This window comes from Ovis canadensis, chromosome 3, assembly GCF_042477335.2.
Source record: "Ovis canadensis isolate MfBH-ARS-UI-01 breed Bighorn chromosome 3, ARS-UI_OviCan_v2, whole genome shotgun sequence".
In the NCBI taxonomy this organism is placed as follows: domain Eukaryota; kingdom Metazoa; phylum Chordata; class Mammalia; order Artiodactyla; family Bovidae; genus Ovis; species Ovis canadensis.
In genome coordinates, this window is record NC_091247.1 from 58937103 (window position 1) to 58962624 (window position 25522).

Sequence of the window (25522 nt, forward strand, 5' to 3'; positions counted from 1 at the left end):
ATCAAGAAGAAAGGACATTTTGGGGACTTCCTGGGTGGTTCAGTGGCTAAGACTCCCAATGCAGGGGGCCCGGGTGCGATTCGTGCATGCTACAACTAAGCTGGTGAAGCCAAATAAACAAAAAGAAATATTAAAAAAAAAAAAAGAAAGGCAAGACCAGGTCCATTTCTCTCTCAGTCTCTCTCCTTTACCTCCCCATCCCCTTCCTCCTTTAAGCAAAAAGAAAACTTTTTTTCTTAAAACAAAGTTCACTTTATTACATTAGTTGTACACACTAAAAGAATATGAAATGCAGACTTTGTCTAAATTCTCTTGCTGACTCTCTTGAAGACAATGTCACCCTTCGTCATGGTCTGAAAGCCAGAAAAGAAATCATGAAATATTCGTCTGATGTAGAATTATAAAGGATAGTTAAGCCCCCAGTATGCTAATATACACAGCAACTCAGAGATGCCTCTGTTCTCGATAGGACCGGAGGAAGGATCGGCAATCTTTTCTAAAATCCCATGCCAAGTCTTTGTCGCTTCCTCACACGCAGAGCTGTCCTGCCTTTTACAGAATTCCTTTCTACATCAATGACTTAGAGCAAGACCAGTTCAATCCAATTCAATTTCTCAACATTTCATTGAACACTTCTTGCTCTTGCTCATTCTCTAACTTGTGTCTGACTCTTTGCGACCCCATGGACCGTAGTCTGCCAGGCTCCTCTGTCCACAGGATCCTCCAGGCAAGAATACTGGCGTGGGTTGCCATTTCCTTCTCCACAGGTGCCTTATTGGCATTCATTGCAAGATGGTAAGAAATGTACAAAACCCCTCCGTCTGTAATGAGAGTGGCTCCTCCTAGGGTTGTGCAGTGTATCACCATGGATATCAGTCTCGTGAGACAGATCCAGTTCAGAGGAACCCTAGCCCTGCCATTTCCTGGCTCTATGCTGCCTCAGTTTCCACATTTAGGAAATTCAGCATTGGTGGCAAGAATCGAGAGAATGTGTGAAACTGCCTGGGGCACAAAGGATGCTCAGGGAGTAGTAGCAGAGACTGAGCCCAGGAAATCGTCACTGCTCTTCACGTCTCCCCTGACCCCCGACTACCCTCCTCCCCACCCAGCCCCAAGTACTAGGACCCCCAAGCTGAGAGTGCAGACTTACACTGGTAACAGTGTCACCACTGAATTCAGTCACAGACTTGATGCCCTTGAAAGTCGTCACCAGTTTATTATCACCTTCCAGCTGAACCACCGTCTGTAGGGGACAGAAGAAATAGCCTGGGAGGAGGGGTCCAAGAGGGAGTAACTCTCTCGCTAATGAGGTTGGCTCCCCGGCATGGGACTCTGCTTACAGCAACCAAACCCCCTTCCCTGGCTCTGAACAGAAGTGAGGTCATGTAAGAACTGAAGAAAACAGCAGGGCTTCTTTTGTCAGACTTTTCATTTATGGGGTGGGATCCAGGAGTCAGCATAGGATGGCTAAGAGGTCTCAAATCAAACACTGAAATAAAATCAAGTAACAATTCTCCAAGTTAATGGAGGGAGAAAGTAATAAGATTCAAAACACCGGCCGTTTGGGAGAACACCTGTCTTGGTTTTGTGTTGCGTTATGTTATTCCTTCTAGCACCTTCATCTTTCCTCTTGTGGTCACCTTTTCACACATCCAGGGAAACCCAGCAGGGAGCAGAAGATACTGGCCAAGGTTAAAATTTGCCTCCAAGATGGACAGCTGGAAAGGGCCATGGCAGTTTGCCCCTTACTGTAGGCGGATAAGAGAGTTTCCCTTCTAAAATTTATCATAGGTTTCCTGACCTGTAATGTTTTATCTGGGGAAGCAGAAGTCAAGAGCCACTAGAAAAGGTTAAAAAAAAAAAAAAAAAGACCAATGGTTGTGCTGAGATAGATGCACAAAGTTTTCTGGGGTCGGGGATGCTGGGGGAGAGAAGTGAGGATCTCTTCTCGGTGATGCTAGTATTGGCATGTGGGGTTTGGGAGGGAGGAATAGAGACCCTTTGTGAGGGGCACCCCCTTGCCTGGATCTCCCTGCCACCGCCTGCCCACCACTCACACATCCTACCCCCAGCTTGAGTTGCATACCTTATCCGCAGCCCAGTAGAGGTGATGCTAGCTTACCCACTATCTTTGCTCTGGGAAGTGACTGTGCCCATTTCACAGATGAGGTAGCGAAGACCAGGAGTCACTGACCAACCTGCAAGTCTTGATCTGAAGGCCTGTCTGGGGCCTTGGTTCTCTGGTATAGCTAGCACCTCCTTCAGGAAGTCCCTCCCCATGACCACCAGCTCTAGGCTCGGCAAAGCCATTTCTTTAGGCTGAGGGATGAACTGAGGGCTCTATTAAGGTTTTGCACTGACTCCCACTTGCTTGTTTCTGGGCCTGGGAGAATCTGAATCTTAGACTCCTGCTCCGGGCCTGGTTCCCCCATACCCTCCACATGGGAGAGCTCAAATTCTCCTCTAGTCAAAGCTATGGTTTTTCCAGTAGTCATGTATGGATATTAGAGTTGGGCCATAAAGAAGGCTGAGTGCCAAAAAATTGATGCTTTTGAACTGTAGTGCTGGAGAAGACTCTTGAGAGTCCCTTAGAGTGCACAGAGATCAAACCAGTCCATCCTAAAGGAAATCAGTCCTGAATATTCATTGGAAGGACTGATGCTGAAGCTGAAGCTCCAATACTTTGGCCATCTGATGTGAAGAGCCAACTCTTGGGAAAAGACCCTGATGCTGGGAAAGACTGAAGGCAAGAGGAGAAGGGGACTACAGAAGATGAGATGGTTGGATGGCATCACTGACTTCAAAGGACAAACTCAGGGAGATAGTGAAGGACAGGGGAGCCAGGTGTGCTGAAGTCCATGGGGTCACAAAGAGTCGGACGTGACCGAGCAACTGAACAGCAATAACAGATTCTCAGGCCAGAGTTTCTCCAGGAGGTCCCAGGAAACTGACACCTTCCCTAAGAGCTTCTTTCTTAAGAGCTGGTTTATTTTTTTATTTTTAATTGGAGGATAATTGCTTTACAACATTGTGTTTTTTGCTTGTGTGTTCAGTCACTCAGTTGCGTCTGACTCTGCAACACCATAGACTGTAGCCTGCCAGGCTCCTCTGTCCATGGGACTTCCCAGACATGAATACTGGAGTGGGTTGCCATTTCTTCCTGACCCAGGGATCGAACCTGCGTCTCCTATGTCCCCTGCATTGCAGGTGGATTTTTTATCCACTGAACCATGTGGAGACAGTATTGTCTTGGTTTCTGCTATCTCTCTGCCTTTCCACCCCAGCTGTGGGTTCAGAGATAGGGTCTCAGCAGTAGGAATTATGAGCTGGGAGCCTTGAGGGAGGAAGCCTGGGGCCAGGCTCTAGGAAAAGTTCTAGAAGCAGAGGGTGGCTGGAGGGGGCGCCTCCTACCTTGATCTTCTCCCCAGTCATGAACTCCATCTCACACTCCTCCCCCAAGGTGAACTCATTCTGGATGACTTTGGAGCCAGCGGTGATGATGAACTTGAAGTGCTTCCCATTCTGCACGATTTCCGACACCCCCTTGACATCCTTCCACTTCTGGATGATGTCATCGGGCATCCCTGGAGGGAAGCATTGAAGGTTTAGAGGTGGGTAGAAGTAGGAGTGGGGCATCCTGGTGGCTCAGTCGGTAGAGAATCTGCCTACAGTGCAGGAGACCCAGGTTGGATCCCTGGGCTGGGAAGATCACCTGGAGAAGGAAATGGTTACCCACCCCAGTATTCTTGCCTGCAGAGTCCCATGGACAGAGGAGCCTGGTGGCCTACAGTCCATGGGGGTGGAACCACTAAACAGCAGAGGTGGGACCTCCAAGCTGGTGGTCACAAGAGAAACCCCGTGGTGAGAAGGGGGAGGAGAGATCCCTGAGGCCTTGGCACTTCCTGGAGCCCTGTGAGCAAACTGAGCTTCGACCTCTGAAAGGGAAGGTCAGTGGCCTGACTTGGCCTGACCTCAGGTGCCCACTATCTTGCCAGTTTGGTTTGTTAAAAAAAGAAAAAGTCAGTTCTCTGCCCTGGAGAAGCTTTCCTCGTCTGAGCACCTGCTTCTTACTCGCTCTCCTTCCTCCGTCCTCCCTGTTTAAAGCTCAGAGACTTTGCTCTTTGAGAGTAAGTATTTTTTTCCTCCGCACTCAGGGTGACCATCAGCTTGTCCCCCAAGCCAGGTCCCTCCTGAGAGTGAAAGGGAAGCTCTTAAAAATTATGCCAGGATGGGAGGGAGATTCAAGGGGAAAGGGATATACATGCACTTATGGCTGATTCATGCTGATGTATGACAGAAACCAACACTACATTGTAAAGCAATTATCCTCCAATAAAAAAAATTAATTAAAAAATTATTCATGGACAAGAGGCATCACAGCGGGATCGTGCCTGACAAGCCTATGCCCCCCATCCCTACCTCCACCTCTGCCATCAAGGCTTTTAAGGAAGATGGACCAGGAGTCCCTTCTCTGGGGCCAGAGTGTGGTGAATATCAGAGTGTCTGTGCTGTCATATGAACTGAGGCTCAGGAAAACCCGGTGCACTGACAGTGATGGGGAGGCTCCTGTTGCCAGGTGAGGGGTGCAGGGACAAGAGGTGTTGTGTTGTGTCCTACAGGAGAAGATCCCAGCTCTCAGCCGCCCCAAAAGGCTTCTTATCTCTGCCTTTGCTATCTTTCCCACCGCCTCCTGCTCAGCGCTCTTCCTTGTCTCCCCACCCCATTTGCTTCCTCCCCCTGCAGCACAATCTCCTCCTCTAGCCCCCAGAGGTCACCTTCTCATCTCCCAAGGCCCAAGGCTCACCTTCGCTCCTACCAAGCCTTCCCCTGACATCTTCCCACAGCCGCCACATCCTCCTGTAAGTGACTCAGTGAGGTGGGTGGGTGACAGGGATTTAAAGAGGGGTCCCTGGGAACTAGTGCTAGCTTTATATGTCAACTCGGTTTGGGATTATGATCTGTGTGACCCCGGTTGGCATTAGTTGCTCTTTCAAGGCCTTCATTGCCTTGCCTGTAAAATGGGAAAAATAATAGTGCCGAGCTCAGAGTTTTTGGCGAGGACTCAACCTGGTGGCTCATACAGTAAAGAATCGGCCTGCAATGTGGGAGACCTAGGTTCTATCCCTGGGTCCAGAAGATCCCCTGGAGAAGGGAATGGCAACCCACTCCAGTATTCTTTCCTGGAGAATTCCATGGACAGAGGAACCTGGCAGGCCACAGTCCACAAGGTTGAAAAGAGTTGGACACGACTGAATGAGAGGAAGCTAACAACAGGAAGTTGCCTGTCTGGGGCTTTAGCACGAGGTCTGGTGTTGAGTCAACACTCAGGACACATTAGGAGAGGCTATGTTGCATTCATTTCTTCTCTTTTTTCTTTCTCCAAACTGTGACCTTGGAAATGTGGCTCATTGTTATGTCTTTGCGGTATCTGCTCAGCACAGCACTCTGCTTAGCGTAGCACTCTGCTTAGCGTAGCACTCTGCTCAGCTTAGCACTCTGCTCAGCGTGTGGTTGGCCTTGAATCAAAGTTTGTTAGAAGGATGGAGAAAGGAATGAGTGAGTGAATGAACACGGTCACTCAGTGAGGTGGCCGTGGAGGCAGCTTCAGTCTAGATCAGATCATAGTTCAGTGCCATTCCCACTTTCCTAAGGCACAGTCTTGTCCAGGAAGGAATAGCCCAAGACTGCACAGGGAACCTGCAGAACATGATTCCAAATCTGCAGGAAGCTTGAACTGCTCCTCCTGTCTGACTTCAGGACCCTGACTGGCCACCACCTGCAGGGCCAAGCCTTCATGGCCATGATCCCCAGCCTTGGCCCAGCACTCACCGACTGCCTTCATGAAGGCCTCGTAGTTCTCCTGGGTCTGGACTTGGTATTTGCCGGAGAAGTTCATGGTGGCGGTGAGGCTCTCTTCACAGCTGATCCAACGCTCTTCTGGCAGGGCTGCCAGTGTGGGCCGGTGTGGGCTAATTTATAGGGGGCTCCTTCCTCTCCAAAAGTCGGTCACAAGTCATCAGCTGTCGTCTCCTTTATGGCCAGGGTCAAACATTAACTCTTGAGAGCAATGGTCAATGATAAAAAACAGGATGGGCCTGGCAGCAGATTGCTCCAATTCAGCAAACATTGGTGAGTGTCAATCAGGTGCAAAGCCCTACAGCCCTGCAGCCTTTAAGGTGCTACTTTCCTGTGAAGTGTGTGTGTGTGTGTGTGTGTGTGTGCGCGTGTGCATACATTCCTATTGTTGTTGTTGTTTAGTCACTCAGTTCTTTTCGACTCTTTGTGACCCCATGGACTGTAGCCCACCAGCTTCCTCTGTCCATGGGATTTCCCAGGTAAGAATCCTGAAGTGGGTTGCCATTTCCTTCTCCAGGCAATCTTCCCAACCCCGGGATCAAACCCTGGTCTCCTGCATTGGCAGGCAGATTCTTTACCACTGAGCCACCAGAGAAGCCCATACATACCTATACACACAAACCTGCATGTGTGTTCATGTTCACATGTATGTACACACGTATACATGTAGGGGTGTGTGTGTGTGTTGGGGTCTAAATCTAGATGCTCCAAGAAAAATACCAAAGAATCCCTTCAGTCTCAAAATGTCACTTTAATTACATAACCTTTCGATCTCTTCCCATCTTTAAAAATTTTTTTAAATTAATTTATTAGAGGATAATTGCTTTATAATATTACATTAGTTTACATACTATACACTATGTTGCTGGACAACATCGTGAATCAGCTGTAAGTACACACATATCCCCTCTTTCTTAAGCCCACCCCTCTAGGTCATCACAGAGCACTGAGCTGAGCTTCCTGTACTATACAGCAGCTTCCCATTTGCTGTCTATTTTGCACATGGTGATGTATATATATGTCAACGCTACTCTCTGTTTGTCCCCACTCTCCTTCCCCCACTATGTCCATGAAGTCTTCCCATCTTTATCTTCACACAAACTTAGTTTTTACAAACCTGTCAGCAGCCCCTAGAGCTGCTTTGTATTCTGGGAATCCCTCCTTGATGCCCACAGGTGCACAGTCTCCTTTCAGAAGTGCAAAAGGATACCTTTAAATCAGACATGTGGAAACTGAGATGCATTTAATTAGCCAGAGACTAGTTAGGAGAAAGAAGAGGGTAGGACCTCCTGGATCAACTGAACCTATCGGGGTATCCATGCCTCCCTGTTGGCTTCCACGGGGCTCCCTCTGCCTCACTTTTCTTCTCCCCTTGGTCATCTTCTCTGTGAATCCTCTGGGCTCAGAGAGCACGTTGCAAATATCTATATTCTCATCCTACTGGGATTTTTTTTCTCTAAGTCTTCTTTTCCACTGTACCTTTTCTTTGGTATTCCCAACACACAGGCACATAGTCAACATCCAGTGAATGATGAGTCAGCAAATAGAAACGGTCAGCAGACAATGAGGCCACCTTGTTTCTCGTTAAACAAAAACAAGAGATAGAGTAGTCAGGTTGGTCCGCCCTATCAAACTACTGAATCATTGGGGCTGGGCAGCCAGGAGATTGGGGTGTGTGTGTGTGTGTGTGTGTGTGTGTGTGTGTGTATCTAACAGATTTGTGCCTGGCTGAAAGTTTAGCATGAGCGGATGTGAATAGGGCTGGTACTGTGGACCCCAGGTCAGAGCCAGTGACAGTCTTCCCACCCCTGTGGTCTCTCTCCCTTTTCTGCAGTCCTGGTCTGCCATTCCAGCTTGAGTCTGAGTGGATGGTGGGAGATTTCAGGCAGAGCTCTCTCTGTTTGCTGGATAGTTCTCTCCCCTGCTGGGGGATCCTATCTGGTCTTACTTGTAGCATAGTCACCAAAGTGCTCACTTTTTCATCTGCCAGACTGGCAGCCCTCCCCACCAGAACTCTGCACCCCAGAACTTGCTGGGCTGCTGGGCCATCTGCTCTGCAAGCCTAGAAGCCCTCAGGTTCTGACTGTGCATGAGGTAGGTGAGTAGCTGAGGACTCACGACAGGGGACACCGGTGCCGCAGAGCAAGACTAACAGGGTGTGTCAGCCCACGGTAACGGTGTGTTCCCTTGCCTCCAGCCCTCTCACAATACTTTCCCAGAGTTCAGACCTGTTGATCCAGCAGAGCACCTTAGAAGTCCACGTGCTCATGCCAGAGCCTGGCTTTCCAGGCAGGTGCCCTAGCATACATCCTGCCACGGGGAGATCACTACCTACCGAGCAGTGTGGGCAGGCGGTAGTGGCTGACGTGCCCGAGGATCTGGCACGAGTAAACCTTTTCCTTCAAGTGCAGAGGCGGGCTCTGCTCTGCCCTCCCTCTGACAGTGCCTGGGACACAATATGCTTTCCAGGCCACAAGTCAGCACGGTCCCTGGAGAACGTTAAGCAGCAGACTTGTATGCTGAGAACTCAGAGCCATTTTTAGTCACCATGAATGCTCTGGCACTGGGATGGAAGTGGCGAAAATGGCTCAGAGAGGATGACGGCACAGCCGCCGCTTGCCTTGTTCTGAACTTTAATTGTGTGAGTCACTTAGTTGTGTCCAACCCTTTGCCACCCTACGGACTATAGCTCACCAGGCTCTTCTGTTCATGGAATCCTCCAGGCAAAAATACTGGAGTGGGTTGCCATGCCTTCCTCAAGGGAATCCTCCCAACCTGACCCAGGGATTGAACCCAGGTCTCTTGCACTACAGGCAGATTCTTGACCATCTTAGCCACCGGGAAACCTTAGGTTCCTTTAAATGTCTTATTGTACTGAGGGTCTCCACCAGGTGGGACGATGGTTTTTGAGGGGGGTGGGGGTGGGATATGTAAGGAAGTAAATGGAGAAGGGCATGGCAACCCAGTCCAGTATTCTTGCCTGGAGAACCCCATGGACAGAGGAGCCTGATGTCCTACAGTTCATGGGGTCTCGAAGAGTTGGATACGACTGAAGCAACTGAACACACACACACACAAAGAAGTAAAATCCATTATCTTAAGAACTGGAATCAGAATTCGTCTCAGAGAGGAAACTCTGTGTGTGTGTGTGTGTGTGTGTGTGTGTGTGTAAGACAGAGAAAATGATCAGATAAGCTGCTTGGGAGAGAGAGCGAGGGAGCTGGGGAGGTGTTCAGTGAGGCAGAGATGATGAAGCAGGGCTGTGCTGATCAGGAGATGTAGAGAGAGACACTGGTTGCATCTTCTTTCTCTCTCCTGGATGGTTGGAGAGAGGAGAGAACAGGGCAGCATGCAGAAAGGAGAGGGGCCAGCGAGAGGGTATGGGGTGACAGGTCACTAAGGCACCCCCAGGCACAGGGAGGTTTCTAGGAGGACTGACGTTGAATCTGAAGCTGCTTATTTGCTGCCAAGTGAATCCCCATCCATCTTTCTTTAATTATCTCTCCAGCTACCTCCATGTTATAGTAAAGTATAATTCTTGCATCAGTAGATGTGCAAGAGGAAAATGATGAGGGGCTGAGCTTCACTTCTGGGTTGATATAATAGAGCCGAGACGGCACAGTGAAAACAAGAAGTATTGAGAACAGTACCTGGTACTGAAAGCAAGAAATACTGAGAACAGCATGTGGTACTGAAAACGGTACCAGGAAGACCAGTTGCCAAGGGATGCAATCCCTCAGGGATCTCCCAAGATCTTAGGCTGGGTTTAGGAGAAATTCAAGCTAATTTTGTTCAAATCCCAGAGGACCATCCAATCTCTGCTGGCATCTGGGTTACATAGGCTATTGTTGTTTAGCTGCTCCGTCATACCTGACCCTCTGCAACCCCGGGGACTGTAGCCCACCAAACTCCTTTCTTCATGGGATTCTCCAGGCAAGAGTACTGGAGTGGATTGCCATTTCCTTCTCCCTGGGATCTTCCCAACTCAGGGATCAAACCCAAATCTCCTGCATTGGCAGGCAGATTCTTTACCACCGAGCCATCAGGGAAGCGCATGTAGGCTAATGCCCACAGGCTGACAGCTGGCGTGTGTCTGTCTAATGACTGTGCGGTGGTTGAGCCTTGTGCTAAATTCATTTATACCTGAGACCTCCTCCCACCTTAAAACCCTCCCTGCTCTATCGGGAGGACTACTGGCAGTGCCCTGGGCACACCACACTCTCGTATGCAGTCATGCCTGCCTAACACCCCTCCTCGGGCAAAAGGATACCTGACATAAATTCCACATCTGGACTCTCCCCTTAACCACGAAAGTCAAATGCCACACCCACAGTGCTGCTCAGTGGGCCCCAAGGTGGAGAGGGGGACAGAACATCATAAAATTTTCTTCATAAGGCAGGACAGTATCAGTCCCAGAGAATTCTCAGGAAGCCTGGATTGGCTACCTTTTCTCGTGTCTGAGGGAGAGCAGTGCCTAAGAACCAACTCCCTGCAACCCTTCCACCTGCCCTGCATTCCCTGCCTCCCCATCCAGGCAGCACTGAGTGTGACCAGCTCAGAAACTGGGCAAGGGGCTGGCCTAGCTGCTGGAGACCCTACAGCCCCCATGCGACGGGACAGCCTGACAGAAGCATGTGGACTAAGACTGCAGATATGAACCAAGGACTTCTGCCCTCCCCCAGATGCAAGACAGGGAGCCTCTCAGGCCGCCCCTGATAGCCTGCTCTTGGCTAGACTCTGTGTGTGTGTGTGTGTGTGTGTGTGTGTGTCTTGAAGCCACAGAGATTAGTGGCAAATTTTAACACTTGTAAATGGTTTTCCATAAAATTAAAAAGGGTAATGACATCTCTCGCCCATGAGCTAAGTAAACACAAAAGGAGATAAGTCCAATTGTGATGACAAAGTTCAAGTGGCTTCCAAGAAGAAAAGAAAATGACTCCTATTTCACAGGCTCAGCTTCTGATTTTTGTCCACTCAGAGACTGCAGCCCCCTTCGAGCCCCACCAGACATTCTTTCTCCTTACTTTCCCTACTAGATGAGCAGTGTGGAGGCATGGGGGCAGGGACAGCCTCTTGATAGCCAGAATAAGACCGCCATTCATTTGAGGCCGAGCTCCTCTGCACTTGGATTTGACCCCAGGATGCCTGCAGCGCCAGTTTGCCCAATTTCCTGGGTGTTTTGGGAGATGCCACATGAGCCATACTTCTTTAGAGGCAGGGCTGCGGGAGGGGAAGGACTCGAGTTTGAGTCTAGCTCTCCTGGCTAACAGATGTGCGACCCTGAACAAAAGCACCGAGCTTCTCTGGGGCTCCACTTACTTATCTGTTGAATGATCCTGACAGTCTCTGCCTCCTGAAAACACGGTGTCAACCTGTGTCACCTTCAGGAATGTGAAGCTCCTATCAGAGGCAGGGGTCACAGCACTTTGCATCTGCTTCTGCTGGGTGTCCAGAGGTATCTCAGCTCAAGACCAACTTTTATGTTGATCTGACTTGAGGACAGGGCTTCCCAGGTGGTTCAGTGTTAAAGAATCCCCGCTGCCAATGCAGGAGACGATGAAAGTTCGATCCCTGGGTCTGGAAGATCCCCTGGAGGAGGACATGACAATCCACTCCAGTATTCTTCCCTGGGAAATCCCATAGACAGAGGAGCCTGGTGGGCTGGCTACAGTCCATGGGGTTGCAAAGAGTTGGATGTGACTGAGCATACACACACACGCAAAACTTGAGGACAAGCTTCCTTCCCATCTCCCTGGGCCAGTGGGTAATGTCTCTAGGTGCTCCAGGCTCAGCTCACTGCTTACTGCTCCAACGTTCAGTTCCTACGGAGGTCCTGGCATCAAGGGATTTTTCTTTCTTTTCTTGCAACCTCAGCTGTACGTCGGAAACACTGTTATGGTTCAAGCAGCAGGTTCACCGTGAGGGAAGACCTCGTATCAGCTTCATCGGCCACGTCATCGCTCCTGCAAGTCTCTTCTTCCTGTCACGTGCCTTTTCAGATCCTTCGGGTGGGATTTCAGGATGTACATCCTTCAACAAAAATGTTTAAAACACCTTCGTAAGCCTTGCTGATCATATTCTATTCTGTCTCTTCAATCGCTGTAAACTCCTTAAAGAATCTCATCCTACAGCTTCCCTGGTGGTCCAGTGGTTAAGAATCCACTTTGCAATTCAGGGGATGCGGATTCCATCCCTGGATGGGAAACTAAGATCCCATATGCTGAGGAACTACTAAGCCCATGCACCACAAGTAGAGAGACCCCGTGCGCTGCAGTTACTGAAACCCACATGCTTTAGTGCTGGCACGACACAACTAGAGAGCCCACGAGCTGCAACTCCTGAGCCTGTGAGCCACAGCTAGAGAGTCTGTGCGCTGCAATGCAAGATCCGACACGCCACAACCAAGACCTGATCCAGTCCAATAAATGACATGCAACATAAATAAATGTTAAAAAAAGAATGCCCTCTCATAGCAACTGTCCAGTACCTAGAATGGGAACCACTCAACACCCTTGGCCTTTTAGATGTCTTGCCTGCTTGAAGAAGTCACTAGGGGAGCACAAAGAAACAAACAAACAAAAATTGTGGGTGGTAGTTTGCCCTGTAAGAGAAATCACACTTACACAGACTATACTAAAAAATGTATTCAATAAAATTTCCTTTTCTACAGTAATGTTTTGGACTATCCCTATGATAAAAAGTGAGTGCTTCCTGTGATTCACTTTGGGCCCACAGTGAGTTTACTGTGACACAGTAAAGCAGAAAATCTTGTGAATTACATGGGAGGCTGTAGCACTAACGTGAGGGCTAATGTAATCAAGGAAGAACTCGAAACTTATCTGCAAGGCTGGTTTGTAAAGCTCCTGTGCAGGCTGTAAAAGCTAATAGTGTTTGCTTGCCCTGTGTCCCTGTGTCCTTGTGTCCCTTGCCCTCTGAGTGTTGGAAGCTTCCAGTTGGCTTCAAAGTCAGTCAGCCTGGCACTTCAAAAAGAAAGCTCCCCTCAGGCAACCCTTGACCAACTGAACACCCCCGCCCTTCAGCCCTGCATTCTCTGTGTCTTTGGGCCATGAATTAGCCGTCATTTAGAGTCAGAATGGTCACCCTGCTGACATTGCTCAAGGCTCAACTCTACAGTCCCTCTGCCTGTAGCCCTCCTGGGGGGCTCATCTCCTCTAGCTCGACAACTTCTTTCGTGATTTCTATTCAGTTCCATGAATTCTATGACATTAACAGTGAAAATGCACCTTCCACTAACTGACTAAGTACATGCTTTCTCTGTGAATGGACCTGGAACCTGTCATACTGAGTGAAGTAAGCCAGGAAGAGAAAAACAAATATTGTATATTAACATGTGCATGTGGAATCTAGAAAAATGGTGCAGATGACCTATTTGCAAAGTTGAAACAGAGACACAGGTATAGAGAACAAATGTGTGGACACCAAGGAGAGGTGGGATAAAATGGGAGATTGGGACTGACATACGTACACTACTGTGTATGAAACAGATAACTAATGAGAACCTACTGTACAGTATAGGGACCTCAGCACAGTGCTCTGTGGTGACCTAAATGGGAAGGAAATCCAAAAAAGAGGAGATATGTTTCTAAATATGGCTGATTCACTTTGCAATACAGTAGAAACTCACACAACATTGTAAAGCAACTATATCCCAATTAAAAAAATGAAATTTATTACTGTATCTTCAAAACGATACTCTAGGGTAAGCATTATTATTCCCATTTTTCAGATGAGAGAACTAAGGTGAGAAGCGGTTAGTAATGGCTACCCAAATAGGAAGCTGCCGAATAGCAGCATGAACCCCATGTGTTGGACCCCTAAAGCTTATTTTTGACTTTTATTTTTTCCATACTGTAATTCTTTGAACTTTTTATTTTGTATTAGGGTATAGCCAGCTGACAATGTTGTGATACTTTTAGATGCACGGTGAAGGGACTCAGCCTTACATACACATGTATCCATTCTCCCGCAAATCGCCCTCCAACACTGTAATTTTAAAAGGAGTATCTTGGTTAATCCTTCCAAAATTCTTCTAAACCAGAGATTATCATTGCACTTTCCGTGGAACATGAGTCTAGAAAATGTTGATAAGACAACAGGCTAGGTGCTATTGACCTCTTGAGTCACTGATTGCTGGGTTACTGTCGGTTTAGAAATGTCCTATTGCTCTAGACCAAATAACCAGACAGTCCATGTGCATGAAGCAAGATTTTGAAGAAATGAAAGGTCCTGAGGTTACTGCTGAGCCCTTGTTCATCAGAGGTGCCCTGCAAAACACATTTTATTGAATTTTAATTCTTTAAAGTTAGGATCTGCTGCTCTTCCTGTATTCGATTTACTGGGATATTTCACTTGGGCCACTCTGTAAGCGCTCATCTTGGGCTCCGTGGTGATCATGTGCACCACTCTGCTCCCTCCTCCAGGGTGGACTTTACCCAGCCTCAGATCCCACAGAAGCCACAGGCATCAGCTAACTCATCTACTTCTTGACTATTCACCCAACAAGTGACACGCTGACCTACTCTATGAAGTTCCCGCACAGGTTATACTTTGAATCTACAAAGGAATTCACTGAGCAGGGGAGTGTGAAAGAGGCCAAAGCTGCCCTTTGACTAGCATGGAGTTTAAATGATACTTCGGAATGTAGGGGATGATTAAATTAAGAGTAAGAAGGGATTTTCTAGCCAGGGAAGGAATCAAGATAGTTTCACGAATGCAGAACAAAGCATGCAAAGACGTGACAAAAGACGCTGTTGCGGAAGGAAGGAGATGGAAGCGTCCGTAGGAGAACCAGACAGCTGGGGAGGGAGGCCACAACCAGACGGTGATGTGGAGGTTGCACTATAGCCTCTAGACTATAGTTTCCCAGAATGGGATGTATATCAGCACAAGACACGATTTAAGATGGGAGACAGGGCTTTCCCAGGGGCTCAGTGGTAAATAATGGGTTTGATCCCTGCTTGGGGAAGATCCCGCCTGCTGCAGACAGCAGCTAAACCCGTGTACCAGAACTAGTGAACCTGTGCTCTAGAGCCTGGAAGCCGCAACGACTGAAGCCTGAGCACCCTAGAGCCTGTGCTCCACACCAGAGAAGTGACAGCAATGAGAAGACTGAGTATAGTAACTAAAGAGTAGCCCCCACTCACCGCAACTAGAGAAAAGCTCGTGCAACAACGAAGACCCAGAACAGCTAAAAACATAAGTAACTGACCAAATAATTTTTCCCCAAAAAGGTGGGAGATAGATGAACAACTTAAATATGAATAGTTCTGCACTTAGTCTAACATGTATTAGACAAACATACACCAACGTACAACCTCATGGATATTATTGCTTTGGACAAGGTCAATTTGCTTCTTTTTTAAAAGGGGTCACTTAGAGAAAAATAGTATATAACTAATAGTACAGGAGTCCAGTATGGAAACAGATATTACCCTAGGTATTTCAAATGCAGGAATTGAATACAGGATATTGGTTACCAAGGTGTTGGAAGAGCTGTAAGAGCAAAAGGAAGAAGGGGATTCGAAGCTGGTGATGCCCCTGGGCTGGAACCCAGAGACATAGACTTGCCTCTGCAGTGTTGGAGGTTGTAGGCACCTTCAGTACTGGGTCCACCTTGGCCTGGCGGCTGGAATCTAGAGCCACTGTACTCGTACTGCCACAGTAGCAGCCATGAGAACTTCAAATGAGGAAGATTGCCTCTTCCTTCTGACGTCCAATTGTCTTCTGGTTGCATGATTGGCATACCCTACATCCTAACAGAAAAGCAGCTGGCAAAGGCATTCAGAAAATATAATTTGTAGATCCCAGTCCCCAAAACACAGAGCAGAGTGGTGAATTGAGGGGAAGGGGCTGAGAGACACAAATAAAGAACTGGCATAAGAACATAGGGAGATGGGACAAAAAGATGGGAAATTGATATGCTAGTGAAAGAAATTTAGGATATTACTGTGCTAGGTGATGGAAAGTCAGCCAAAGTTCTTAAGCAGAGGAAAGATAATCAGATTTGTGATTTCGATAGATTACTCTTAGAAAGCATGAAAGATGGGTTGGATGGAGAGAGAACTTGAGGTGGATAAGTAGATAGGAAACTCCTGTGAAAATTCTGGCAGGAGAGGATGAAGATCTAAATGTGGGAAGAGGTGAGTGGGTGTGAATTGGAGAGCTATTGTGTGACTGTAACTGAGAGCATTTGGGGATCCATCTCAGATGGTAAAGAAGCTGCTTGCAATGCAGGAGACCTGGGTTCCGTTCCTGGGTCAGGAAGATCCCATGCAGAAGGAAATGGCTACCCACTCCAGTATTCTTGCCTGAGAAATCCCATGGACAGAGGAGCCTGGTGGGCTAGTCCATGAGGTCAGAAAGAGTTGGACACGACTGAGCGACTAACACTTTTGCTTTTTCACTTTTGTAGGTGGTTGGGAAGGTATGGGAGGAATTGAAGATGTTCCTGAAAGCTCCAGTCTGGGTTACCATGGTGATGTTAACACCATCCATCTGCTCAGGTGGGAGATGTAGGGAGAAGATGCTGAGTCCTGCTTCAAGGCCACAGGTGCAAGGCCTTGTACCAATGCCACAGAAGTGGAGCCCAGAACCAAGGTCACCTCTGAAGTTGACTGAACCCCTTTGTAAAATTTCCAAAAGCCCCCGTGATCATCACCAGTAGGCTTCCTGACCCCAAATTAGGTAGAAATATCCACTCCAGTAATCATCCTATAGTGTCTTAGTCTTAGTCGCTCAGTCATGTCTGACTCTTTGCAATTCTATCGACTGTAGCTCACCAGGCTCCTCTGTCCATGGGATTATCCAGGCAAGAATACTGGAGAGGGTGGCCATTCCCTTCTCCAGGGGAGTTTCCCAACCCAGGGGCTGAACTCAGGTCTCCCACACTTCAGGCAGATTCTTTACCACCTGAGCCACCAGGGAAACCCCAGCCATGCTCCTAATGCCAGCCTTCCAGCAGGAATTTTCTGTCTTGAGGGTATAACAATTGGCTATTAAACCATGAGAACCATCGACTCGCCCTGGTCTGTCAGAAGTTTGCTTTGCAGTGCTCACATTATCACTGCTCTTTGTTCTTAATAAATTCACTCCCTTCTGAAATGCTCTGTGTCTGGAAATTCTTTTCCAACCCACGTCAGGACTGCCTCCACCAAAGAAAATCATCTGAAGACAATCTTCCTCCCCTTTTCCCTTTTTGCTCCTCCTAGCTGGAAGTATTTCCTCCTCACTCTAGACTCCAGTTGCTGCACCCCTCTCACTGTTTATATAGCTCTATTTTACAACCTCTCCTGGTTTTATGTCTTCTCCTCCCTCTGATGCATGGTGCTTGGTAATAGGGTACGAGCATTCATCCTTGTCTCTGCTACTGGGCTTTCATAGTCTCTGGCACAGAGTCAGGATCAGTAAATGTTTGATGAAAATAGCAGTGGCTGTAATAATGTAATGAAGCTATTTGTGTACTTGGGAGCCCTCCCTTCTCTGCTCTCCACTCATCTTCAGTTCCTAGTAGGTTGTTTGTACATAGTCACATGTCCATGATGCCTTTAAAATACCAAGGGCAAAATCCAGCATCTATGTCAACAGCTCAACAGAAACAGTCAAAGCAGATGAAAGTTGTTTAGCAGAATTCCTTCAGGCTGCCTTGTCACTTGACCCCTGTGCCAGGCTCCCCTACCTGATAGGATTCTCTGGTTTCATATATGTATCATGGGCTCAGCAAGTTCTGATTAAACTTTAAAATGTAGTCTCCACTCATTTCAAGGGTCTGTGACCTGGAATATCCTTAACCCTAAAGCTTGACCTTATTTTGTTCATAAATGAACATCCTCCGCATTGATATTCTCTTTGTAGTGTTATTTAATACAATTTCCCCCAAAAGGAGTTGGGGAGAGGATAAGGAAAATATCCGCCAGTAGAGGATTGTTTACATAGATTATAGTCCATGAACAAGAATCAATGCATCCTGTTTTGAAAATATTTCCAAAGATGTATTACTAAGGTAATAAAAGGTTGTTGTTTAGTCACTAAGTTGTGTCCAACTCTTTTGTGAACCCATGGACCATAGCCTGCTAGGCTCCTCTGCCCATGGGATTTTCCAGACAAGAATACCAGGGTGAGTTGCCATGTCCTCCTGCAGGGGATCTTCATGACTGAGAGAATCTTCCTGACACAGGGATTGAACCAGAGCGTCATGCGTTGCAGACAGATTCTTTACCACTGAGCCACCAGGGAAGCCCCAATAAAAGGTAGTTATAGAAAAAATGCATAATATGATTTCATTTAAAATTTTAAAACCCAATAACCATGGTCATAGATGTGCATACACCCATGTGTGTGTGGAGAAAGTCTGGAAGGAAGTGTTTATCCCAGATAGTTCATGGGTGTGACCTGTGAAGAGAACAATGGGAAGGTACTGCTTACTTGCTTTTATTTGATTTTTTCCCCACAACGTATTTAGTGTCTGATAAATAATTAATTAATTGATTAAGATGAGGCAGTCATTGCCCTGTGAGAAATACTCAGCGCAGTCTCTCCTTCTGCTAAAGGAGTCTTCTCCTTCCTGGCTCCTTCCGGTGGTGATGAGAACAGCTGGGGACCAGTCAACTCCCAGATCGAGACCACCATGCTAGACTCAGAACTGCAGGGCCACCCTGCTCCTCTAGCATGCCCTTGACTCTTACAGCTATCCACTACACAAGGCTAACACTGAACATTCACTATTACTGGCTCACTTATACGAATTATCCCATTTATTCAATATGTTAAAATCTACTTTAGAGATGAGCACTGTGAGGAATAAAGAAACTTACTCAAGCTCTCCCAGGTGAGAAAGAGAGAAGCCAGGATTCAAAACCAGGGATCCGTCCCTGCCAAGGGAAGAGTCTGGACCATCCCTATCAATGACATCAGTTCAAGATGAGAAGTCAGACTTCATCAGATTTCCCAGGTGCATCAAGAAGCACAGGGATTGATATTCACCAAATGCATAGGAATCATGTATAGAAACCAGGGCAGATGGGTTCATTAATGTGAGAACCATTCTAATCTCCTTATAGATACTGGACCTAGGACTGACTCCACTTAGGAGGAACCACTGTCATGCCTTCTTCACTATGCTTCCCACAAATGTACAAAAATTGGGATGGCTTCACAATAAATGATATCTCACTAAATGGTCTGTAGTGTTTTTGAGGCTGCCAAGAAAGATCTCAAAGAGCTGTAAGTTCCAAAAAGTTCAGTTCAGTTCAGTCCCTCAATCGTGTCCGACTCTTTGCGACCCCATGAACCGCAGCACGCCAGGTCTCCCTGTCCATCACCAACTCCTGGAGTTCACCCAAACCCATGTCCATTGAGTTGGTGATGCCATCCAACCATCTTATCCTCTGTCATCCCCTTCTCCTCCTGCCCTCAATCTTTCCCAGCATCAGGGTCTTTTCCAATGAGTCAGCTCTTTGCATCAAAGTAACCCTGAGCTATTCTGTAGACCCACCAATGGGCATGGGAATACCAAAGATTCCATTCAGTCTGAAGCTAAAGGGAAAATCTTTGAACTCCTTCAATAATCACCTCTCCCCTCATGCTTCAAACTCTGGTTGAGTTATTACAATTTTGAGTATTGTGCCATATGTGAAATAGATAGACAGTGGGAATTTGGTGTATGACTCAGGGAGCTCAAACCAGTGCTCATAACAACCTAGAGGGGTGCGATGGAGTGGGAGGTAGGAGGGAGGATCAAGAGGGAGGGAACATATGCATACTTGTGTGTGATTCATGTTGAAAAATAGCAGAAACCAACACAATATTGTAAAGCAATTATCCTCAATTAAAAGAAAAAACTGAGAGAAAGAGAAAAAAAATTTTTTTGAGTACTGTGGACTTTAGATTAAGCCATAAAGTTTCTGCAAAAAGCAAAATTCTTACTTTTAGTCTGTTGAACTATGATTGGGAGGATTTCAACTTTCAGGAAACAATAATCATAGTATTAAATCAGACGTACAATGATAAAACCAGATATGAAACTTTTGGGTATGTAATGACACTTCTATTTCTGTTTTCTTTTGTTTATTATTTGTAAGTTTCTTGAGGACCAGGGGTATATGTTTATGCGCATCTTTGGAACTTAACAAAGTTGCTGAGAGTAGAAGCCACTCAGGACACGCCTGTTGAATGGCTGAGTGGACAGATAAGAACAAAACAAATGCTAAAAATTTTGCCTGCCAGTGGCAGCTCTTTCTAGCATTTGTAGCCTGATGAATCCTTAATTACACAGCATAAAGGAATTACCTGTGCCTTGAGTGAATATGAGAGAGGCTTGGAGTCTGTTTAGTAATATCCTTATAAGCATTTCACAGAAACTGTAAAGCTCACTAACCTTTGGAAATAGTTGGGGGCTTCCCTGGTGGTTCAGTGGTTAAGAATCCACCCGCCAATGCAGGGGACACAGGTTTGATCCCTGATCCGGGAAGGTCCCATGTGTGCCTTGGGGCAACTAAGACTGTGCACCTCTGAGCATGTCTGATAAATCAAGTACTTTTTGTATCTGTATCTATATCTATATCAATCTAAAGAGAAGCGTTATCTTTATAACACTGTCATCTCGTCAAATGCATATCTGCATATCCTCTTATATTCTTTGTTGTTGTTCAGTCACTAAGTCATGTTTAACTCTTTGCACCCCATGAGCTGCAACATGCCAGGCTTCCCTGTCCTTCACTGTTTCCTGGAGTTGGCTCAAACTGATGTCCATTGAGTCAGTGATGCCACCCAACCATCTCATCCTGTGCCACCCCTTTCTCTTGCCCTCAATCTTTCCCAGCATCAGGGTCTTTTCCAATGAGTTGGCTCTTCATATCAGGTTGCCAAATTATTGGAGCTTCAGCTTCAGCATCATTCCTTTTAATGAATATTCAGAGTTGATTTCCTTTAGGATTGACAGGTTTGATCTCCTTGCAATCCAAGGAACTCTCAAGAGTCTTCTCCAGCACCATACTTTGAAAGCATAAATTCTTCAGCACTCAGCCTTCTTTAATAGGATTCAAAAATTTCCCCAAATCAGGAATTTGCTGATGGTCTAGCTGTAAGGACTCTGCACTTTCACTGCCAAGGATCCTTCAAGCTCCATGGCATACACACACACACACACACACACACACACACACACACACATATCAGTTCAGTTCAGTTCAGTCGCTCAGTCGTGTCTGACTCTTTGTGACCCCATGAATCGCAGCACTCCAGGCCTTCCTGTTCATCACCATCTCCCGGAGTTCACTCAGACTCACGTCCATTGAGTCCGTGATGCCATCCAGCCATCTCATCCTCCGTCGTCCCCTTCTCCTCCTGCCCCCAATCCCTCCCAGCATCAGAGTTTTTTCCAATGAGTCAACTCTTCCCATGAGGTGGCCAAAGTACTGGAGTTTCAGCTTTAGCATCATTCCTTCCAAAGAAATCCCAGGGTTGATCTCCTTCAGAATGGACTGGTTGGATCTCCTTGCAGTCCAAGGGACTCTCAAGAGTCTTATCCAACACCACAGTTCAAAAGCATCAATTCTTCAGGGCTCAGCCTTCTTCACAGTCCAACTCTCACATGCATACATGACTACTGGAAAAACCATAGCCTTGACTAGATGGACCTTAGACGGCATATTAATGTCTCTGCTTTTGAATACGCTATCTAGGTTGGTCATAACTTTTCTTCCAAGGAGTAAGCGTCTTTTAATTTCATGGCTGCAGTCACCATCTGCAGTGATTTTGGAGCCCAAAAAATAAAGTCTGACACTGTTTCCACTGTTTCCCCATCTATTTCCTATGAAGTGATGGGACCAGATGCCATGATCTTCGTTTTCTGAATGTTGAGCTTTAGGCCAACTTTTTCACTCTCCTCTTTCACTTTCATCAAGAGGCTTTTTAGTTCCTCTTCACTTTCTGCCATAAGAGTGGTGTCATCTGCGTATCTGAGGTGATTGATATTTCTCCCAGCAATCTTGATTCCAGCTTGTGTTTCTTCCAGTCCAGCGTTTCTCATGATGTACTCTGCATAGAAGTTAAATAAGCAGGGTGACAATATACAGCCTTGATGTACTCCTTTTCCTATTTGGAAGCAGTCTGTTGTTCCATGTCCAGTTCTAATTGTTGCTTCCTGACCTGCATACAGATTTCTTAAGAGGCAGGTCAGGTGGTCTGGTATTCCCATCTCTTTCAGAATTTTCCACAGTTGATTGAGATCCACACAGTCAAAGGCTTTGGCATAGTCAATAAAGCAGAAATAGATGTATTTCTGGAACTCTCTTGCTTTTTCCATGATCCAGCGGATCTTGGCAATTTGATCTCTGGTTCCTCTGCCTTTTCTAAAACCAGCTTGAACGTCAGGGAGTTCACCGTTCACGTATTGCTGAAGCCTGGCTTGGAGAATTTTGAGCATTCCTTTACTAGCATGTGAGATGAGTGCAATTGGGCGGTAGTTTGAGCATTCTTTGGCATTGCCTTTCTTTGGAATTGGAATGAAAACTGACCTTTTCCAGTCCTGTGGCCGCTGCTGAGTTTTCCAAATTTGCTGGCTTATTGAGTGCAGCACTTTCACAGCATCATCTTTCAGGATTTGAAACAGCTCAATTGGAATTCCATCACCTCCACTAGCTTTGTTCGTAGTGATGCTTTCTAAGGCCCACTTGACTTCACATTCCAAGATGTCTGGTTCTAGATTAGTGATCACATCATCATGACTATCTGGGTCATGAAGATCTTTTTTGTACAGTTCTTCTGTGTATTCTTGCCACCTCTTCTTAATATCTTCTGCTTCTGTTAGGTCCATACCATTTCTGTCCTTTATCGAGCCCATCTTTGCATGAAATGTTCCCTTGGTATCTCTAATTTTCTTGAAGAGATCTCTAGTCTTTCCCAGTATGTTCTTTTCCTCTATTTCTTTGCACTGATCGCTGAAGAAGGCTTTCTTATCTCTTCTTGCTATTCTTTGGAACTCTGCATTTAGATGCCTATATCTTTCCTTTTCTCCCTTGCTTTTCACCTCTCTTCTCTTCACAGCTATTTGTAAGGCCTCCTCAGACAGCCATTTTGCTTTTTTGCATTTCTTTTCCATGGGGATGGTCTTGATCCCTGTCTCCTGTACAATGTCATGAACTTCATTCCATAGTTCATCAGGCACTCTATCTATCAGATCTAGGCCCTTAAATCTATTTCTCACTTCCACTGTATAATCATCAGGGATTTGATTTAGGTCATACCTGAATGGTCTAGCGGTTTTCCCTACTTTCTTCAATTTAAGTCTGAATTTGGTAATAAGGAGTTCATGACCTGAGCCACAGTCAGCTCCTGGTCTTGTTTTGTTGACTGTATAGAGCTTCTCCATCTTTGGCTGCATAGAATATAATCAATCTAATTTCAGTGTTGACCATCTGGTGATGTCCATGTGTAGAGTCTTCTCTTGTGTTGTTGGAAGAGGGTGTTTGCTATGACCAGTGCATTTTATTGACAAAACTCTATTAGTCTTTGCCCTGCTCCACTCCATATTCCAAGGCCAAATTTGCCTGTTACTCCAGGTGTTTCTTGACTTCCTACTTTTGCATTCCAGTCCTCTATAATGAAAAGGACATCTTTTTTGGGTGTTAGTTCTAAAAGGTCTTGTAGGTCTTCATAAAAACCGTTCAACTTCAGCTTCTTCAGCGTTACTGGTTGGGGCATAGACTTGGATTACTGTGATATTGAACGGTTTGCCTTGGAGACGAACAGAGATCATTCTGTCATTTTTGAGACTGCATCCAAGTACTGCATTTTGGACTCTTTTGTTGACCATGATGGCTACTCCATTTCTTCTGAGGGATTCCTGCCCGCAGTAGTAGATATAATGGTCATCTGAGTTAAATTCACCCATTCCAGTCCATTTAAGTTTGCTGATTCTGAGAATGTCGATGTTCACCCTTGCCATCTCTTGTTTGACCACCTCCAATTTGCCTTGATTCATGCACCTGACATTCCAGGTTCCTATGCAATATTGCTCTTTACAGCATCGGATCTTGCTTCTATCACCAGTCACATCCACAACTGGGTATTGTTTTTGCTTTGGCTCCATCCCTTTGTTCTTTCTGTAGTTATTTCTCCTCTGATCTCCAGTAGCATATTGGGCACCTAATAACCTGGGGAGTTCCCCTTTTGGTATCCTATCATATTGCCTTTTCATACTGCTCATAGGGTTCTCAAGGCAAGAATACTGAAGTGGCTTGCCATTCCCTTCTCCAGTGGACCACGCTCTGTCAGACCTCTCCACCATGACCCGCCCGTCTTGGGTTGCCCTGCAGGCATGGCTTGGTTTCATTGAGTTAGACAAGGCTGTGGTCCTAGTGTGATTAGATTGACTAGTTTTCTGTGAGTATGGTTTCAGTGTGTCTGCCCTCTGATGCTCTCTTGTAACACCTACCATCTTACTTGGGTTTCTCTTACCTTGTATGTATATTTATATATTTCCCCACAGAAGTGTCATGTGTTTTATAAAGTTAATTTCTCGATGTTTTAGAGGTTTTGCTAATATTATGTTTTGTGCTCAGTCCCTTAGTCATGTCCAGCTCTTTGTGACCTCATGGACTGTAGCCCATGAGGCTCCTCTGTCCATGGGATGTTCCCAGCAAGGCTAATATTATAGATGTATCATATTTTCTATTGTATTTTTTAATTAAAGGCTAATTGCTCTACAGAATTTTGTTGTTTTCTGTCAAACCTCAACATGAATCAGCCATAGGTATACATATATCCCCTCCTTTTTTTTTTTAAATCCCCTCCCTTATCAACCTCCCCCCCCCCATCTCCCATTCCATCCCACCCCTCTAGATTGACACAGAGCCCCTGATTGAGTTTCCTGAGACATACAGCAAATTCCCATTGGCTATCTATTTTACATATCGTAATGTAAATTTCCATGTTGCTCTTCCCATACATCTCACCCTCTCCTCCCCTTTTCCCATGTCCATAAGTCTATTCTCTGTCTGTTTCTCCATTGTTGCCCTGTAAATAAATTCTTCAGTACCTTTTTTCTGGATTCCATATATATGCATTAGAATACAATATTTATCTTTCTCTTTCTGACTCACTTCACTCTGTATAATAGGTTATAGGTTCATCCACCTCATCAGAGATGACTCAAAAGCACTCCTTTTCATGGCTGAGCAATATTCCATTGTGTTTATGTACTACAACAACTTCTTTATCCATTTATCTGTCGATGGACATTCGTTTGCTTCCATGTTCTAGCTATTGTAAATAGTGCTGCAGTAAACAATGGGAAACATGTGTCTTTTTCAATTTTTGTTTCCTCAGGGTATATGCCTAGGAGTAGGATTGCTGGTCATATGGTGGTTTTATTCCTAGTTTTTAAAGGAATATCCATACCATCTTTCATAGTGGCTGTATCAATTTACATTCCCACCAACAGTGCAAGAGCATTTCCTTTTCTCTACACCCTCTCCAGCATTTATTGTTTGTAGACTTTTTCATGATGTGAAGTGATTTCTCATTGTTGTTTTGATTTGCATTTCTCTAATAATAGGCAGCATTGAGCCTCTTTTCATGTGTTTGTTAGCCATCTGTATTTCTTCTTTGGAGAAATGCCTGTTTAGGTCTTTCCCCCACTTTTTGATTG

At 46.0% G+C, this 25522-nt stretch overlaps 1 protein-coding gene and 1 long non-coding RNA gene across 2 annotated transcripts; one reads left to right on the forward strand and one right to left on the reverse strand.

Annotated features, from left to right (window-relative positions):
• Nucleotides 1-228: 228 nt before the first annotated feature.
• FABP1 (fatty acid binding protein 1) lies at nucleotides 229-6059 on the reverse strand. Its single transcript, XM_069583193.1, has 4 exons — nucleotides 5830-6059; nucleotides 3412-3584; nucleotides 1151-1243; nucleotides 229-353 (listed from the first exon to the last, which is right to left on the reverse strand). The coding sequence occupies exons 1-4, from the start codon at nucleotides 5894-5896 to the stop codon at nucleotides 303-305; spliced, it is 384 nt and encodes a 127-aa protein (XP_069439294.1). The 5' UTR covers nucleotides 5897-6059; the 3' UTR covers nucleotides 229-302.
• Nucleotides 3007-12523, forward strand: LOC138436893 (uncharacterized). Its single transcript, XR_011255658.1, has 2 exons — nucleotides 3007-3611; nucleotides 11731-12523. It is a non-coding gene; the product is annotated as an uncharacterized lncRNA (long non-coding RNA).
• Nucleotides 12524-25522: the final 12999 nt, after the last annotated feature.